Source organism: Copidosoma floridanum, unplaced genomic scaffold (genome assembly GCF_036245765.1).
Source record: "Copidosoma floridanum isolate Cflo_tuat_1 unplaced genomic scaffold, Cflo_Japanese_pri ptg000030l, whole genome shotgun sequence".
Classification (NCBI taxonomy): Eukaryota; Metazoa; Arthropoda; class Insecta; order Hymenoptera; family Encyrtidae; genus Copidosoma; species Copidosoma floridanum.
The window spans coordinates 6469418-6488189 of record NW_028321907.1 but is presented as its reverse complement, the minus strand read 5'-3'; the positions used below and the strand labels follow the sequence as shown (position 1 = coordinate 6488189).

General features: G+C 45.3%; 1 protein-coding gene across 3 annotated transcripts in view; it reads right to left on the bottom strand.

Moving 5' to 3' along the window:
- aPKC (protein kinase C iota type) overlaps positions 1 to 18495 on the bottom strand; it is a 32755-nt gene extending 14260 nt beyond the window's left edge. For 2 of the 3 annotated variants that reach the window (XM_014352124.3, XM_089597180.1), the window contains exon 1: positions 4562 to 5567. In XM_014352124.3, coding sequence (XP_014207610.2) covers positions 4562 to 5555 — 994 coding nt within the window. In that variant the 5' untranslated portion in view covers positions 5556 to 5567. Of the gene's footprint in view, positions 1 to 4561; positions 5568 to 15574; positions 15793 to 16716; positions 16793 to 18349 lie in introns of those variants that run through there. The other variant, XM_014352125.3, reaches the window with a different exon arrangement.
- Positions 18496 to 18772: the final 277 nt, after the last annotated feature.

The window sequence follows — 18772 nt, the reverse complement described above, 5'->3', positions numbered from 1 at the left end:
TTCACTTCGACGGCAAACAAAAGCATTGCTGGGAATAATGAAAATCCCAATCGAGAGAAAGAAAAAATAACGTTGCGATGTGTGCGTTCAATATATTATACCTATACGTCTATTTGATATTTTACACATGCATGTGCAAGTATTGTGTACCTTGCGAGCAGTACAACGGAGGAGGTATCGAATTTTTTTTTAGTCGGCCGCGCGTCCCTGAACGCTAGATCGGGTTCAAAAGTGGATTTTTCGCGAGGGGGGCAAAGGTATATTACGCGTGTCCCGATGACATTACCCGGAAACGAAGTCACCGGCATTATTGCCCTGCGACACACGAGTTTGCAATGTAACATGTAACGTAGTTGTTACTGGTGCGGCAAAATTTACATTTCAATCTAGCGCTTTTACTTAAAAAAAAAAAAATATATTTAAAAATATTTGATAAACTTTGTTACGATAATTTATACAAAATCTAAAAAAAAAAAGGGTAATTTCTATCGTCACCCGAATCCACTGATGTGATCACTATAACACCACGAGGGATGCAATTTCCTCCCGAGAGATATCTACTTCGGTTCAGGTATACCAGGGAGTACCTACTCGTATATAACTGCAAGTATACAAGCTCTGCAAAGATCAAACTCGAGTCAACGGGGCTTATACATACATACATACGTACGATATATCATCCCTTGAATATGTATTTTATGTTATAGTGCAATACCTGCATGTAAAGGTACAACATCACCACAAACCCAAGATGGAAACTGCGCTCGCGTGTGCAAAGGGTAATACCCACTGAGGGTTAATTGCACGACCAGATGAGATGGTCTGGGTGTTGGGTAACAGGGCCATTACCGTTAATCCGCTAACTCGGCTCGATAGGCTCTTGTATGATGTATACCTACACAGGTCACCTATTACCTACGTGCATCCTGTACCAGAGACGACGAGACCGCAAGGACCTTCCGTCGCCTTACCTCAATCCTTACGTATATATATATATATATATATATGTGTGTGTGTGTGTTGCAGTGTCTTGTACAAGCAGTGGATTATTCATCGCCCTCGCTGCTCAGAATTTGGGCCTCGCTCTCAAGATTTTACGAGAGGGAGAGGCGATGTTGCTTGCTTTGAGGTCACTTGGCTGATATCAAAAGCATATGTATGCTGCAGGTACGAGAGCATCAGAGAGTTAAGTATATTTAACAGAGCACACGGGATTTTTATTATTTGGTAAAGAAGATGTATTTTTAAAGAATAAATCGTGTTGGAAAAACGAGATCAGGAGTCACACGTATGAGACAAGATTGAACTTCGAGTCGGCCCTCGAATGCTTTGGTTCATTTTCAATCGAGCCCTTGTGATTATCATCGCGAGATGAATCCACAGGAAAAGGTCGGGGGACTCGTTGAAGCCATCCGTCGAATTCGCGATAAAAAGACGCGCGTCCGCGAGTACGTAATTGTATCCCAGCACTTTATTCCACGGAAAGTCTTTTTGACGCAAGTGCCTTTATGAAGAACAACAACGCGATGACACGAGCGCGTGGCGCCTCTTTATTCTCCCCCCCCCCCAATCCTTTTTTCTCGCAAGTATCAACAATTATATTCAGCGCCAAGCCGTGTCGGCGATACTCATCGCTCATAATCGCGGCTAAACAGCGATCGGGATAAAACTAGTCTTTTCAAGTGCACATCAAGCCCAATCAGCGTCAATTATTACCTACACGCTTATTTGCTTCTTCTTCTTCTTCTTCTCCCTCTCTTCGGCTCTTATTTCCAGCTCGTTCGCGAGAGAACTCCGTACATACGTGTGTACGTATGGATACACACACTGCGAGGCGCGAAATTGAAATGCAATCACCATCCACGAGTATAATATATATATATACACCTACCCACGCGGATAGTGTATACGCCTCTCTTGCATATTATCGAAGCGTGTCACCGAAATCTTTGTCCACCGACTGATACCATATAGTACATCTCGGTTGACCCATATTTTGCGCGATGTAGTTGGATGCACGTGCAGGAACAACAAGTGTGCGTTTGTTACACAAATTGATAAGCCGCGGGTGGAGGCCTTGTGCTCCTCCTCTCGCGCTAATGACGCCTATATATAACCGAGAGAATCGAGATCTAAGGTTGGGTCCTTGCTAAGCCAGGGGGGGGTGGGGCATCCGTGTTAATTGCCGACATTTTTTGGAGGGGGGGGGGGAAATAACAGGATCGACGTCGGGGCTTCAATTAAAAAGCCATCTCGGAGGATATACCGAGGGAAGTATGGGTAATTGAAAAAGTTTCGCGAAACCGTAATATTATACACAAGCATACAGTCGTGCACGGGGGGGACGAAGGAAAGAAAGTTTCTGAAACACATCGTGCATTTGTTCAACAACATTTTTGTATGCAAGAGATAAAAGAACAAAGCGCTTTGACGCGTAGGTATATATCCAGGGAGTTTAAACTCGGCGCGTAAATATTACATGAGACGGGCCAGCCGGTGTACATAACGTATAGGTGTATACATGCGACCGGCAGGGAATTTTACTTTGCAAAAGCTCTTGCACCCTCCCCCCCCCTCGAGTGTTCTATAAGGGTAAGGAGGCTGCAGCTGTGTGCCATTGTATTTGGTCGTCTGGCGACGGCGATTGCCATGCAAAAATAATCATGCACGCGATAAGACCCGCGCAGTCGTCGCTGATGCAAATATACCGGGGCGTCGGCCGCCGGCTGTCTAAGATTGTGAAATGTGTATACGTGTATATTGTACGTGGTGAGAGGAGGCACGGAAGAAAGTGGTCGAAAAGAGCGATAGATCGAGGCGAAGATTGCTGCCTACGATGTTAACGTACTTTTTTACTTAATGAAAATTTACGAGGGTGGCTGTATTTATTTTCATCAACTCGAAACAATAAGTGTGATTTAATGGATCTGCAGCAAAGTAATTAAAATTGATGATTTAAGTGTGAGTGATTCACCTTTTAAATTCAGTGCATATATTTAAGAATCACCTATATATATATATGCAGGATGTATTACGCACAAAGATGATTCGATAAATTTAGGTTTAATTAAAAATCGTGTCCGTCAGCGAGTAAATTAAATATTTTCCCTGCTCACAGGTACATGGGATTTATTATCTGAAGGAAATCGGCAAATTAATCGATGCGCGAGTTGGTACACTGGAAAATTATCAATTTAAATTATAACCCTCCCGTACATGTAAACCTTGCACGGTTTTTGTCATATTTCATTAAAATTCCCCGCAAAATTAATGCAGATTGTACTTAATGGGGGAGTAAGAAAATAAATGTGAATAGTTTTTCTTTCACGCGTTTAGCATTAATCACGGGGGTCGCGTGATCAAAGGGATTTAAATGTATATACTTATCCGGGGGCACCGATTCTCGGAACGAATTCCCGCAGTACAATTAAAGTTATACCTATATAGGCAGGGGAGAGCAACGTTATTTCAAACAAGCAATTTTTATCTCCGGTCCTCGGCACGCGAGAACGAATAATCTCTCGGTCATTTCACGAATCTTTTAACCGTATAAGTGCAATCGTGTCGCGAGTGTTTACGATTTCCGTGACGTACCCCAAAAACGCCCAGAGCCGATCAGAGAAAATAAAAGTGCTGGAAGTCCAATTGAAAGTCAATATAATCGATCAGAGGCGCCGCGTGCGAAGAGACACGTCATGCTCACGATACCCTAAAAAAAAAAAAAAAAAAAAAAAAAAAAGTTTCATCCCCTGGCGCATATAATTTATCCTGCGAAAACGCGGGTAATAACGCGCGTTCGGAAGAGTTGAAAAACAAAAATACCCCACAATCACCACAGCAGGCCGGCAAACTTTTATTACACCCGCAAAAACTTTGTCATCTGGGTCGAAGAGAAGAAAGAAAAAAAGGAGCGTGGGCGCGTGGGTTTAAGAACGTGCACATCACCCTACGTCCACGGCGTGTGCAGCCGGTTCTCTCTCTCTCTCCGCCACTTGCCCCGTACGTATAGTACGTATATGTTTTATATTCTGCAAACGCGCCAGCAACACGTCACGTACGTCACGCGAAAAAAGAAAAAAAAAAAAAAGAAAACTCGACCAGATCTCTCCTCTCATCTTCCTGTACGTATATACATATTTTGTGATTCCTGTACGTACTTTTTGTATACACGTAGCCCCTCGTGTAAGTACCAAGCTTATTCCAGCAAAAGAGAGGGTGGAAGCGAAACTTTACCGATTGTCCAAGGACGACCAAGGGGGAGGGCTCTTTTATCCCTTTGACCCTTTTTGGATTTGCTTCTCCGTCTGCACTGTACATATATGGGGTTGTCAACACGTTGTAATTTGTCACTCGTCGACGAACAAGTAGGGTTGATCTACTCGGGAGATTTTATCTCAAGGGGCACGTTGCTGTCGTGCTATACGAACAAACAACCCCTCCTCCCCCACCTGTATAACCGTTTGTCTCCAACAATTTGGAGGGTAGGTATGATAAACATTGGATCGTAAAGATATGCAAAGTGCGTAATGGTGGTTCGATATATCCGGTGGTAGTGACGTACCCCATGAGATGTCATCGAGCCAGACTTGGGTGTCCCCACCGGGTGTGTGGTCGCCAGCAGCCATGGCCGGGGGCAGGGGTGGCGAGGGGTTCTCGGAGGCCGAGACCCTGTAGGCCGGCATCCCGTGCAACAGACAACCCGACGGCTGGTGGTGGTGGTGGTGGTGCAGGTACTGCTGTTGCCCGTACCTCGGGTAATTGCTGATCTCGGTGCTGAGGGCGTCGTCAAACTCCACGTCGGACAAGCCCTCGATGAGACCCTCCTCCTCCTCGTCGTCGTCGTCGTCGTCGTCCCTGATGAGCTTCATCCGCGAGGAGGCGTGCACGAGGTGGTGGTCCCGGCCTGGCAACGAGGAGGAGGAGGACAACGTGGCCCGGCGTTGGGGGAGCGGGCGGTCCTCGTGGCGGTGGTCGTGGCGATGGTGGATACCGTAGCAGCCGGGCAGGAGCTCGTAGTCGCTCTCGACGGGGCTGTGGTTCAGGGAGGTGGGTGGGTAGCTGCTCGGAGTGGGCCGTACCCCGGAGGATAGGCTCTCGGCGCGGGCGCGGGTGGACAAGGTGGCGTACGACGCGGGATGGAAGCCCGAGGTATTGCCGGTGGTCGGGCGGTCCTGTAGGCCACCGCCTTGGGCATCACCGGCAGCGGCTAGCTCGGCTTGGATTTGGTGCTGGTGCTGGGTACCGGAGCCACCCGCGTGCAACAGCTGCTCGGCCGAGAGGGACAGACCAGCCGTGGAGCCCTGGGCCGGGTACGGCTGCGACTGCTCGGTGTGGTGCACCGTGACGAGCTCCGCGACCTTGGGCTCCTGCTGTTGCTGTTGGGAGGTTTGGGGAACCTGTAGCTCCTGCTGCTGGAGGAGGTTGTTGCCGGGCGCTTGCTGCTGGTGCTGCTGGAGGTAGCCGTGGGCGCTGCTGCCCTGGTGTTTGTCGCGGTCGCGACGAGGCGAGCGGCCCCGGTCGCTCACCGAGGTCGCGCTCCAGTAGCCCCAGGCCATTGCTACCACCTTACCCCCTGATTTTCTTTTTTTTTTTTTTTTTTTTTTTTTTTTTATTTATTTGTCTCTCTGTTTATTTATCAGACTTCCGATTGCACCTTCCCTCGAGCTACTGGCTGCCTCTACGTGACGGATGCACGGAGCCTCGAGCCATACTCTATACTGCGTGCCGATGCGACCCTCCTCGACCTTGCCTCCTCCTCCTCCTCCTCTTTCTACTTCATCTCCTTGTGAGTACAGCGCTTGTGTGGGTGTGTTATTTGTCTCCGTCCCTTCCTTGGTTTTGCCCAGCAAGGGATAATACCAAACGGGGGGTGGGTGAGACACGAGACGCTTGTCCCGGGGCCGTGTGGCGCCACGGGAAGAAGGTTATAGACGGCGGGAGCAGCACCGGGGCGCAGCCTCGATCGATGGGGGCTGCTCTCGGCACCCTACGCGTACATATATACACATATACGTGTGGTTACATTCAATGCTACTCCTCTGCCGACTTGCGTGTTTACTTTACGTGTGTGCCCCTCGTCCTACTCCTTCCGCACAAAAGCACTCACGCACCTCCTGAATGTCTCTTGCTATGTATACCTATGTATACACTTATAAATATGTGGTGCACCAACACACACACACACTCGCGAGCGCGCCCACGCACGGCTGTTTATTTTATTGTTTCCTTCCTTGCGCGTATGGCGCGATTTGGTGTGTCGGTACCGTGTTGTATTTGTGAATTTTGGGCCTGTCGAGGCGTAAAAAGGAGCGATGCTCCTCCTTGCGATCCTGGGTGGAGCTCGTTCGCCCTGGTCCTGTCTACGTGCACACACTCTCTCTCTCACCCTTAAAGCTCGCGCGAGCTCATTGTTTTTGTAGCGTTTAGTGTATACCAAAGTTCAATCGTAAAGGAGGCTGGGGGGGGGGGATAAAACCACGACGACCACTGAACGAGCCTTCCTATCACTCGCGCTCCGGATTGCAGACTGCTGGGGCACGGGTGGCCGCCGAGCTCCGCTTCAGCCACACTACTCTCGGTGCCACCCGGCTCGCTCGCCTCGTTTCCTATGTGCTCGCTCCGAGCCGCTGCCGCCACCCTCTTTCCTGCGACTATACACCCCCGAAACGCGCAAACTCCGGACACCCCCGTCGCGAGTGGGTGAGTCTGCCAGTGCGCGCGCTCCCTCCCTCACTTTTTTTTTTTCGTAAGGGTCGGCCTGTCCCCACCCCACATCGTTCCTTTGACTAAGCGGCCGTGCGCTTTTATTACCGGCGTTTGTTTTTTTTTTTTTTTGTTTTTCTTCCCCTCGTCAATTTTGCGCTTGTGCGGATGTAATGCGATGATTTTACTCATGTGGTATATACAGTCCACGTGTCTTGGCGAGCGCTCGAGATTCGCTTTGTGGCTTTGTCTGCTGCCTGTTTATCGAGAAAACGATCGTTCAAGTACCACACGAGAAGATAATTTTTTTTTTCTCGCTAAACCGCGCTCGTTAGAGGGGTAGGGAAAATAAAATCGCTCCGGTGGGCGGATGATCGTTGCTCAAGCAACCGAGTCGTTGGGAAGAAAAAGAGGCAAAGCGATACGTACAAAGGGGACGCGCGGAAAAGGGAAAAGTGCGCACTACTTTTTGCCCCTTAGCCAACGGCGCAAGTCTACCCGGTTGGGTGCGTGTATCCCCCCTTCGATCAACTGCCTGATGCTGCAGTGCTCGTTGTAGTCCCTCTGTGCAATGTCATGTGTAAATATACGCGACGCTATATACATTTGCACATACCTATATTCACAGAGAGATGCGTGTGCATATCAGTCAGAGTCACGGAGGAACTGGACCAAAGTGCTGGGCGTATGCGGGGACGTCAGTGCGGGGACATATTTTAGCGATGCTCTGTAACGTTTGGATCTAGCTCACGCGGGGGATGAAGGAGCGAGCAGCCAAGTCGGTCGGAGCTGTATAGCGCCTTTTTTTGTGCAAAAGTACATATACATATAATTATTTATTTGACCGCGTACATCGCGGAAAAGAGGCATCCTTGGCTTCTCGTCGGGCGCCACACCACCGCACCCCACGCGACGTGTACGGTAATGCCGATTTTATAACTGTTGTTGCTTTAGCTCCGTTGGGCTTGGCTGGACGTTTATTGGGTTGCCATCCGAAATCGATTTTTAATCCATTGGGTATATATATACATTACTATCGTGTCCAATGATATTGGCCATTCAAACGGCTAGAGCTTTTTAAACAACGAGCACCTATATACAGCCCTTTTTTCCCCCTCCTCGGTGTATATATATACATAGCCGGTTTCAATTACCAGCGGACAATACACCTCGATCGGCGAAGCTCACGTGTCGTATAGAGGCGTACGGGTGCTCTCACGTTACGAGCGATCGGCCGAAAGGTCGTCAACGGGGGAGTAGGGACTGAAATTTCCATCCAAGAGATCGGCGGCGGACTCTGATTGAATTGCCGCTTCGACTGCGTATTATCGAGTAACGAAGCGCTTCGATTCGCGCCGAGGCAAAAAATAAGAGAAAGCAAGTATGGGGAAATATATTTACTATTATAGGTATATATAAAGTACACGGGAAGTAAGAGAGAAGAAAAGAAAGACGCATCGCCTCTCTCTCGTTCGGGTATGATAAAAACATTGCAGTCCGCAATGTTACGGAAGAAGCACGAGATCTTGGGCAACCATATAGGCGCTTTGTACTGTCCGTCGTGTTGTGCACAATGCACGAAAAAGAGGGAAAGGTCGGAGGGAGGACGCGACGTGAATCAAGAAAGTTGGAGCAAGGTCGGGTGGGGGGAAAGGGGATCTTAAATTTTTAAGCGCCCTCTCCTCGTACAGAATCTCCTGTGGGTGAAGATGATCGGGGCTCGGTTGTACCCCACGCGTATATATATACTTCCTCTTTCGTTTTTTCTCAAATGCGAATAATTGTTTATTTTAAAATCATACATGTTGTTTCGAGTACTAATCCAAGTGAAATTTGTAATAAAAAAAAGTTAGAGTCAGACTCGTTTTTTATCATCCTTGTACTTCTTCCGGCTCCTTTTTCCTACCGGTGTATACATATGGCATCGGGTAAATTGAGACACGCCGGAAATTGATTTGCTCGACTGACGCGGAGGAGGACGAAGGAAAAAGCCAACGCCACAGCGGACGGGATATGGATCGAGCAATCGTCCGACGCGACGGCGCGGAATGGTATTATTTTTACCTGTGCGTTTATATATTGTTTTTGTAGAGATGGGACTAAAATTGCAATCGCAAGTTTACTGTATTTTTTTCTTCTCACCTACACGTGGTACTAAAAAAAAAAAAAAAAAAAAAGAAACGAAATGTACCCTATGCGCTACGTGCCCTGCATCTCTTGCGTATATATTGCAAAAACGGGCGCAGTATAGCGTATATATACAGTAGCGGCGAGAGGGTGGGAGGGAAAGCTCGTTTCCGCAATTAATTAAGCTCGAGAGCCGCGCGGCTGGTACACGTATAACTGGCCCCGGAGCAAAGAAACCAGCAGCGACGATTGTCGTGCACTCGAATGTGCATGTTTATTGCTTAATCGTCGAGCAGGCAAGGCGTCTCGTATTTTATTGCTCCCTATTTTTTTTTTTTTTTTTTTCGTGCTTGCAGCTCAATGAACTTTTTTTTGTTGCTCCGTCGTATACCGGGCGTGGCCCTCGCGAGGGAGCTTTTTCCCTTCCGCGACCTCGTTAGCTGCACGTTGGGGGAGAGAGAGGAAGGGCGCGCTTTTGTAGATGTACGAAAAATATTACGTGCAAAGCTCGCAAAGCGACATTGTTTTGTAACTTGCGTACACGAATTTTCGTTTAATTGCGCCCGTATTTTTTTTTTTTTTTTTTTTTCTCTCTGAAAACGGCGTAAGGGATGAAGTCAAAATTGGCTTTCAGTTGGTTAGAAAGCTGAGCGTTTTAATACGGAATTGGAGTGAGTTTGTTGTGCAGGTGAAGATTTGGATTTTTTTTCACGTTGAACCCTGGGATGAAGACAATGAGTGAAGTCGAAAGAATTCATCCTACTTATTAAAATTTTTTTAGTCCATCAACTCGATAGTTTTTAACTCAATAGAGTCCACAGATGAGTCGCAAAGATCACATATCAGCTGTAACATCATGGTGATTCCATAGAATAAAAATTATCTTAAAAACTATATAATCCCGTATCGATAGAGCGGTGTAAAAAAGCTCATAAAAAAATGGGATTTTTCAACCAAACAATGTACAATGGTAAGGTAAAGTGGGCACTTATGCGTTACAGCAATTATTCGGCAAAAGTAGCATCGCCAATCCACCGGCAATAACGATGAGTGGGTATACATATAGGCATAACACAACTATCGCCTGCAACACCCGATCTACCGGTACAATCATCCAATCGATGAAATTAGATAATCAAGGCGCTCTGTTCAGCCTATGCTGTATAATTTACACCTTTAGCCTCTTCTTCTTTGCATAACCCACGATTTTCAAGACACCAACAAAGCACCAGAGGAGGTATATAGATCCGTACCTTCGCGTAAAAACCAACAAACTCCGTTAATCATGACTTTATCGAAATACTCCAGATGAATAATATATTGATACATCATTTGATTAATCAACCATTCCACGAACAATTTCACGATACAACACCGGCTGTAGACAAGCTTCTCTGCTCGTTAGCATATTCAAGTCGCGTGTATATAATATATTATAGGGTATGTAGAGTATATATATGGCATCTATACATCTATACTTAATTTCTGTTCTGGTCGACTTGGAGTATAGTTTGCGTATATATAGCAGATATGTAGATACACACGGACGTTAAATTTATAACGCGCGAGGAAAATGAGCGAGCCTCGCCAGCTCTGTCTGTTGGTAGGCAAACTTATAATTATACGTACGTAAAATGAGCGGAATAATAAAAAGGACAAATATACGAAGGGTAATTAAATTTCAGTGCATATAGGTAAAAACGATTGCTTCATGCGTTAATGACATAGAGCTGGGAGGTATAGGCCTCGCCTTTTTTTCATTATTTGTATACCTTGGGGGGTAAAATCCAAATTTGTGAGAATCAAAACTCAAGTGTCAGAGGCGTGAGCGAGTATAGAAGAGACAAATCATCGAAACGAATCTCTTAAAAAAAATGCGAGCACTTGTACAGAACAAAAAAAAAGGGTAAGTATACATATAAGAGTACATCCGGATTGATCTAAAGCGTTCTCTCACGCGAGCGAAAATAACCAGCCCCTTGAACTCGGGCAGAGTTGCAGTTTACCGATGCGCGAACCTGCAAAAAGAATCGCTGAGCCATTTCACGGGAGGAGGGGGGGGGCAGGGGAGGGAAGCAGTTAACTCTCGTTACCTAGCACCATCGAGCAGGAGTTGATAGGAGTATATAATATACATTTCTTCTCTTTGACGTTGCTTCAACACGGCTGTGCTTTTAATTTAGCGCGGACGAAGCAACGCGATCCGAAAGCCAATCGACAAAGAGATGGGACTTTTTTCTTTCTTTAATTTCCATACTTTGGTACTGATCCCATTGTCCCTTTGACCGGGAGAGCATAGGAAGATCTTAGCTGGTGGCTCTGATTGTCCATTCAAATTACAACGTCGCTCAATCGAATGGTAACAAGGAGCCGGCTGATCCCGTGGAATTAACCATATCACCAGCTCGCCCGGATTACCTGCAGTCAAAAGTGGAAACAATCCATATCCGCATAAGATCTCTTTCGTGTCTCCCCCATATGCACAATTTCCCACTCGCCGCGTGCGCGTGTCAACTCACGGTGGCTTTCAGCGACGCCACCCTCACATACTCTTTTCTTCTTCCAAGACTTTTTCCAACACCTCGTCGCCGCTAATGCACCTTTTGGCGCTGAGGTGGTGGTTTTTTTTTTTTTCTCTCTTTTCCCTTCTCTCGGGAAAAGAAAATGGGCGGCGGGGTCTCTCAGAGGGGCCTTTGACGCGCGCGAGTGTGCTGGATTTTTGTTTGTTTTTTTTTCTCGTTACTTGTATATATATATATATATAGATGCACGCGTGTACGAAAGGTGCAGCAGAGGTGAGATTATATATACGTGAATCTTTTGCACGCGGCTCGTCTACTTACTTGTTGTTACATTACCGCGCTCACCGACGGCTCGTCTTACACCGCGGATCATTGCGCGCGCGCTTCGCTTGACGCTTCTGATCTCTTGAATGTACGCGACCATGAGATATTTTCATTTTGGTAATCATAGGTTGGATTTTTTTTTTTTTTCCTCTTTCGAGAGATTGGGCGTTTTCATTTGTTTTGTGTTGCAAAGTGAAACTGTAATCGTTTGATTTTTTTTTTACTTAAGACTAAAATCGACAGTCATAACAGGGACATAAACCATACGAGTCAAGTGCAGACACGACAATGTTGTATATATACTGTACATCGTAATTTATTATTGACTAGAAAACCCCAGGGCAATGAATCAGTCGCTTCAATTGCTTTGCAGCGTCCGTGGGATAAATCTCTTACTTTATTGTACACGATAAATAAAAACTCGTTGCTATACGCTGTCGTTGGTATGTATATATATATATAGCATTGCTGTCATCGTCGATTACTCATTTGAGAAAGATTATCCGTTTTCCAATCGGAGAAAACTCTTGCGATACACTTTTGTTGGTAAGCACCAACATGGGAAGATATGAAGAAAAAGAAAAACAAAAGGTGGAAAATCATTGTTCTTAATTAGAAAATTAATGACGTTTGGACAGTGTATAGCTGATTAAGGAAAATGAACGGATTACACGCTCAATCGGTCGCAGTGGCATCAATATACGCGCTGTCGAGTTGATTCGTTGCGTGGCTTCAGGGATGGTGATTCACTCGAATCGAGCTCTATCGAGTTCATTAGTCACAAGCTTATATACACACCCCACCCTTGGATTTCATTGAAAAGAATCAGAAAATAATTGAGTCGAAGCTTCTTTTTTTATTCAAGTTCATACAATTTACAAGGCTCCCTTCCTTCTCTGAAGTTGAAGAAACCACAAAATTATAATTATACATACATAATGGTATACCAAAACGAGTCTGCAGCCATCGAGCCACGCGCTTAAACGTCCAGCAAGTCCTTTACGAGCCGAAGACACGGATGAGACAAACGTTCGGTTTTTTTTTCTTCTTACACGTCGAAAATAAGAAAAAAACAAAGTCGGCAATTAAAAAACTCCTGCTTCGTTGGACTCGTATGAGAGATAATTTCTCCCCCGCAGCTCTTCCTCTCATTGCTTAAGAAAAGAGCCCGAGGGACAATAGGAGACTGCGAATTTCGTAGCACGGAATAATTGAAGGGCCCCGTACGGAGGGGGATGAAAAAGAAGCGGAGCGAAGATGCTGCGGAGGTAATAAAGACCCAAGGATCCAAAGTAAGAAAGAAAGAAATGTATCATGTATGTAATATATACACGTATATTTGATTCGTCACGCCCTGACCCAGTAAGAGGAGCCTCCAGGAGATTATTTCCCCGTCTCTCTCTCTCTCGTTGCTCCGGCCAAGGTCGCGATAGCCTCTCTCTTTTTGTCCTCTTTGTTAACGTCGCACAGGTGATATAGAAAAGGGAGACCGAGCGAGGATCTATTGTTCGCGATAGGTAAAAAAAGGAGAAGGAGGGTGGGGATATCCCGATGAGTTATGCAAGGTTTCACTCGGGAGGAAATTGAGGAAGGGCGCGCTACCGGGGAATCAATAACGGCTCATCTGGCATCTCTTTCCGCCATATATATAATACATCATTTATATATATAGGGTGCCTCCGTAGTCTTATCTCGCTTCCTTTGAATATATATATTTTTGCACTTTGTCACCGGGGTTTAAATGGATCGACCGCTCCACGAAGGCGGCGATATTTGCGCGTAGTACAATTTTATTGCACTTTCATCCGAGTATCACGGAGTTTTTTCTTTTTTTTTTTTTTTTTTTTTTTTTCAACGACAAGGAAAGGAGTGGCAATCTACTTTTTGCGAGGTGAGGTTTTCCTGCATCGCTCGAAAAGCTCGGCAATTTACTTCTCGTCCTTTGAGACTATACTCGGGAGTGATCGGGTTGTTGGTTGTTGTCTTTCTTTGAGTACTCGGAGCAAATCGAGGTGGAGGAGGGGAAAATCGGAGATTCTCAAACCTCGAGCCTATGAGGGACGAATGATGTACGTATACCTATACACGAGGGAGAATCGAGCCAACAACAAACTTAAACTTTGCACAAACGTCTTCTACCGCCACCCCTGCACCGGAGCACCCATATCCGTTCGATCGATAGATCGTAAACGCGGCCATCCACCGGCAAAAAATAACATCAAACTTTCCCCCCTCGCATCGCAGCGGCAGCTTAAATCTTCATAAGGGCCCATCACGCCGTCGATTTGGCAGGACTATCGCGTGCAAGGGAGGATATATATGTATATATGTATACACGCTACGAAAAGCTTACTTTCCCGTGCATGGGATATAGTGTATACACATACATATAGGTACATCTATCGAAGAGCACGCAATTATATATAGGCACCGGATACGTGCAGCTGTTCATCGCGTACACTACGTACGTATCATAGTTTGCGAGGATTTCCAGCTGACCGATCGTCCACGCGATTTGTGCTCGAGTTAACTTTCTATATTATACTCGCGTGTATACGTGTGCGCTTGTTGGGATAAGTTTTGATCGAAGGAGGGGAAGAAAAGTTTGTGAAAAGATGAGGCGAAACTTGGCTGTCGTGTGTATTATTCTTCTTTTTATCAACAAATTTACGGGTGAATTGTGAGTTGCAATTCCAAGATATCGTCGATACATCCAGTTTTCGTTTCTGCTCCTCTGATTCGAAATTCGATTGCATACGCGTTTTCAAAAGTTTTCTCATCTGAAAATGGCACGCGAAACATTTTTTACCAGGAAACAAGCGTAACTGTACGTATTGAAGTGCGAAGGAAACGCAGAGAAGGTCAGAGAAGGAAAAAAGCTCTCGTTTTTATTTTTCTTTTGTATGTACATTTTCCGAAAACCGGTCGATGTAAGCTCATGGCTAACATCTTTCTTTGGTTGTTACGAACGTGAATTTTTCCATTTGATCGGCTTCGCTAAGGAAATAGCCTGTAACAAAAACACGGCTGACTTGCTTTGGGGGGGTATCTTGGCGCAATAACTTTTTTCCCCTTTGGCAAGCCTTCGATCTTTTGTTATTTTGAAAATGCTCGGAAATCGTAATAAATGTCATTTCCGCGTGGCACTTTCGACGATTGACTTTACTCAATGTATAATACTTTTCCGGAAATACTCGCGGAGAGCCGATGCGAACGGAATCGGCGTTCAATCGCTGGAAAACAGCCCGAGCGGCGTATCACAAAGACAAACGTGCTCATGATTTCTTGACCACTTGCCAATCCATCGACTCACTCGAGTTTGTGAACAAAAATATACTCTCGATAAAGGTCGAAATATTTTTAAAGCCGTGAAACTTTTTCGATCCCCGAGCCGATAAAGTTATATCCGAGCAGCTCAAATATTTTTTTCGGTAAAACTCGACGGAAGAGGGTAATTAAACTTTTCCTCGATCCCAAGTACTGTAAAAAAAGCGTATAAAGATGATGAGGGAAAAAATCGCTGCGACCGCAAGTTCCCGAACTCTTCGACTACCCCCGGAAAATTAATTATCCTTCCAAAGCTTTAAGGACCTTAAGCCGCGCTTTAACTCCAGCCATGGCTCTTTTACTTTTTCCGAAGCACATCCTCGTATACCTCCTTTCCTTATCTGCTAGTTTATTCGTTGCCCTAAAAGATTCATCTGTACTCGAGTCTTTGGTTGGGAACAAGTGAAAATTGGGGGTTTGCTGGTGTGGTCACTCGTCTCGCTTAAATTTCACACGTGAATTTAATTTCAAAGGTGTACGAAACAATTAAAAATCCATCTCTAGAGAAATATACACTCTAGTGATAGCAAAACCAAAATCATTGGACAAAAACAGAAAAATCAAGTACTAACCGTGAATGGTGATCTCGGTGTCCTTCTCGAGCTCGTACAGCCTGAGGGCCTCATCGAGCTCCTGCTGGGAGGCAATGCGGCAGGGGTCGCCCTCGTCGTCGACCCATTTCATGGTAAATTGATCCGGGGCCTGGTTACCGAAGCCGCAGATCGTCCGCATCTCCTCGCGTAGCTTGTCCACGCTGATTCCCGCGGTGATGTACGTGATCTGGACCTCCCTGCGAAAAATGCGGTTATTTGCTCTAGACTTTTACCTTACTCGGCTCCTGTTTTTGTTTTTTTTTTTTTTTTTTTTCAATCGAGAAGATACGATGATAACACGAGAAAAAAGGCTGCAGCTATGGACTCTTAATTAGCAACGCGCTGCTATACTGCCGCGTCTGGGACTTTTTTTCGTTCGACGACGACGTCATTAAGATGTATACGGAGCCAACTTTATGCCCCACCCCCGAAATCGACCGACACGTGCCCTGTTTTTTTTTTTCCATCCCAATTAACCCCATCGAGACTTTTTTTTTGTGACCACGTAAGCTGGAAGCTGCTCATTTCGCGCGTTCCAGAGATGAGGAAGGAGTTTTCAAGAAGCTCCGGCTGAGGGGTGGCGAGAGAGGCGGGATCGTTCATTAAGGTTTTCCCGAGGGCTTATCTCTTCACGACTCCGCCTTCGAAATAAAAAAAGCCGAAGAAGCCTCTCTGACCGCCCTAATTATGTTTGCTCTCGACTAAGAAAAAAAAAAAAAAAAAAGGATTTGGTGACCACCCAAATGTAAACACAACGTAACATATTGAAACCAGAGACGCAGCAGCGATCGGTGACAAAACAAAGATCCCAATAATAAGTATACGGCGTTAACTACGTCTCTCTCTCTCACTAACTTCCATACATTGCACTTTGTTATTCACGCGTCCACTGTGTAGCAGCCTGAAGCGACAGTGCAGAGCATATAATCAATTCAAGCAACGGCAGCCGATAAAAAAAAAGGAAAAAAGATATCGATTGTCCGTCGTCGCATATCTTGATAAGTTTAAATTACATGTTTTGGGATTTTTTTTTTTTTTTTTCATCTCTATATACATACAAGCAAGTTTACCGCACGTTATTTCAAAAAGACTCGAAAATTTCAAACAGAGAAAAAACTCACCCATTGTAGACGATTTTCACGCGAATGTCATCGTTATCCGCTGTCTGCGTGGGCATCCTCGCACGCGCTCCCTTGCCTGCAACAATAAAAAAGAAGCCCTCGATTTATCATAATATATAATATTACAGAGGGACAGGGAGAAAAAAAAAGGTGTTTTATAATTATGTATATGTACGCAGCATCATCATCACTCGCGCGTGATACGCATCGATATCCTGCAAAGAGAGACACTGTTTACTTCGCTACTCTGGGTGATGGCTTTACGTAATTGTTATTACGTGCGCTCTTGCGTCGCTGCATCGGCTGCTTGTATGTACGTGTACATGTATTAATATTACACGAGTCGCGCGTTTACGTGTATACTATAAGATGTGTGTATATATGTACGCAAAACGAGCGAGTAGGCTGTTTTCACGCCGTTTTAATTTTCTCTCTCCTGCACCTGTTAATTGGTCAATAAGCGCATACTATACGATGCGCGCGTGCTAAGTGATTTCGTACATTTCAAACACTTGGTCTGATGGCAATTTTGTTTCACCTGCAAGTGGAACGTGGTGCTGTTATAAGGACGTTTTTAGACAAAGATCGGATGGATATTTCGTGCTCTTTACTGATGGATCTGTTTTATCGTTACAACTGCAATGTGACGTAATCCGTGCACAAAGTACTTTTTGAAAGTAAATAATTATACGTTGTAAAGCATGCAAAGAGGGCGTAGTATGAAAATAAGAGGCAAAGGAGGCTGTACGTGATTAATCAACGCTATGGGGAAAACTGACACACTGAAATTAGCTAAGCAGCACAAGAGATCGAAGGAGTTTGTCAAATTGACTAGTGTACCACCACAACTATACCTACATGACCCCGAGTTTGGTGGCTACACTCTTATCTAATGTTCTATTATTGTCGTCCGAAAAAACAGCTCTTATAATCTCGTCATTGGGAAACTAGGTGTACACTCCTAGTCCGACTCGTAAAAGCAAACGAACGTGGACAGCTGATCTTTACAATAGTCGAGACGAGTTTGGATAGTGATTGGTATATTTTTGTGGTGTAATTCAATACTATTGCCTTTTTTGGGTGATTTAAAATTTGTCAACACAACGAGTTATACTGAGTGATCCAGCGCGTACTTTTACATTTATGAACTTTTCAAAGATTAACAATATATCCAAAAGTATACAGTATATTAGGTGTTCTATGAATATACATTAGTAAGCGCGTATATGTACAACTGCGTATGAGTGAAAAATTAATCGGCCATACATGAAAACCGATCCATAGTCCATTTGCACGTGCGCCCACATTTTTGGACGAAGGGGGGGGGGGGAAACTTTTGCATAATATTTCGATGGTCGTGACCTTCTCTTTTTCGTGTTTGACATCAATTCTCACACACAGTTTTACTGGATGAATTGCACAAGGACCGGAATCGGCAAACAATTTTTCCTCGCCAGTTGATTAAATTTCCTGCCCATGTAACATCAGCGGGTTAAAAAAAAAAAAAAAAAAAAAAAACACTTTTTCGCCCCCAATGAACACTATACATATTCCATACAGGACGAATTATCCCGCAAAAGGAAAACGATCGGGAACCAATAAGTCAGTAGCAGCACGACGTGGCCGCACTCACCCTTGAACACCCTGCGAAGAGTCATCTCCAGCAGGAAGCCGGAGTTGAGGAAGAAGAGCTCGCTCCTGCGCGACTTGCTCAACAGCAGGACGTACTGAGCTGGTTTCGGGGCGCTCGATGGGCTCGTTATCCCAGCCGTCGTCATCATCTTCGTAGCCATGGACACGCGAGTATATTACATGGGGGAGACGACACGATCGGAGTTTATTGTCAAACGCCCCGACACCATCCGACACGTGGCTCTGCTCTTGCGTATACAGTTTGTTTTTTTGTTGATCCTTTTGTCGTGGTGCTTAAGAAGACGACGGCTTAAGGCCACGTCGGGTACTGTCACGGAGAGGTTGTTGGATTTTTTTTTAGCCTTTCCTTTTTTTTTTTTTTTTTTTTTCTACATCCAAGATATTCGGAAGGAGGGGATGGGGT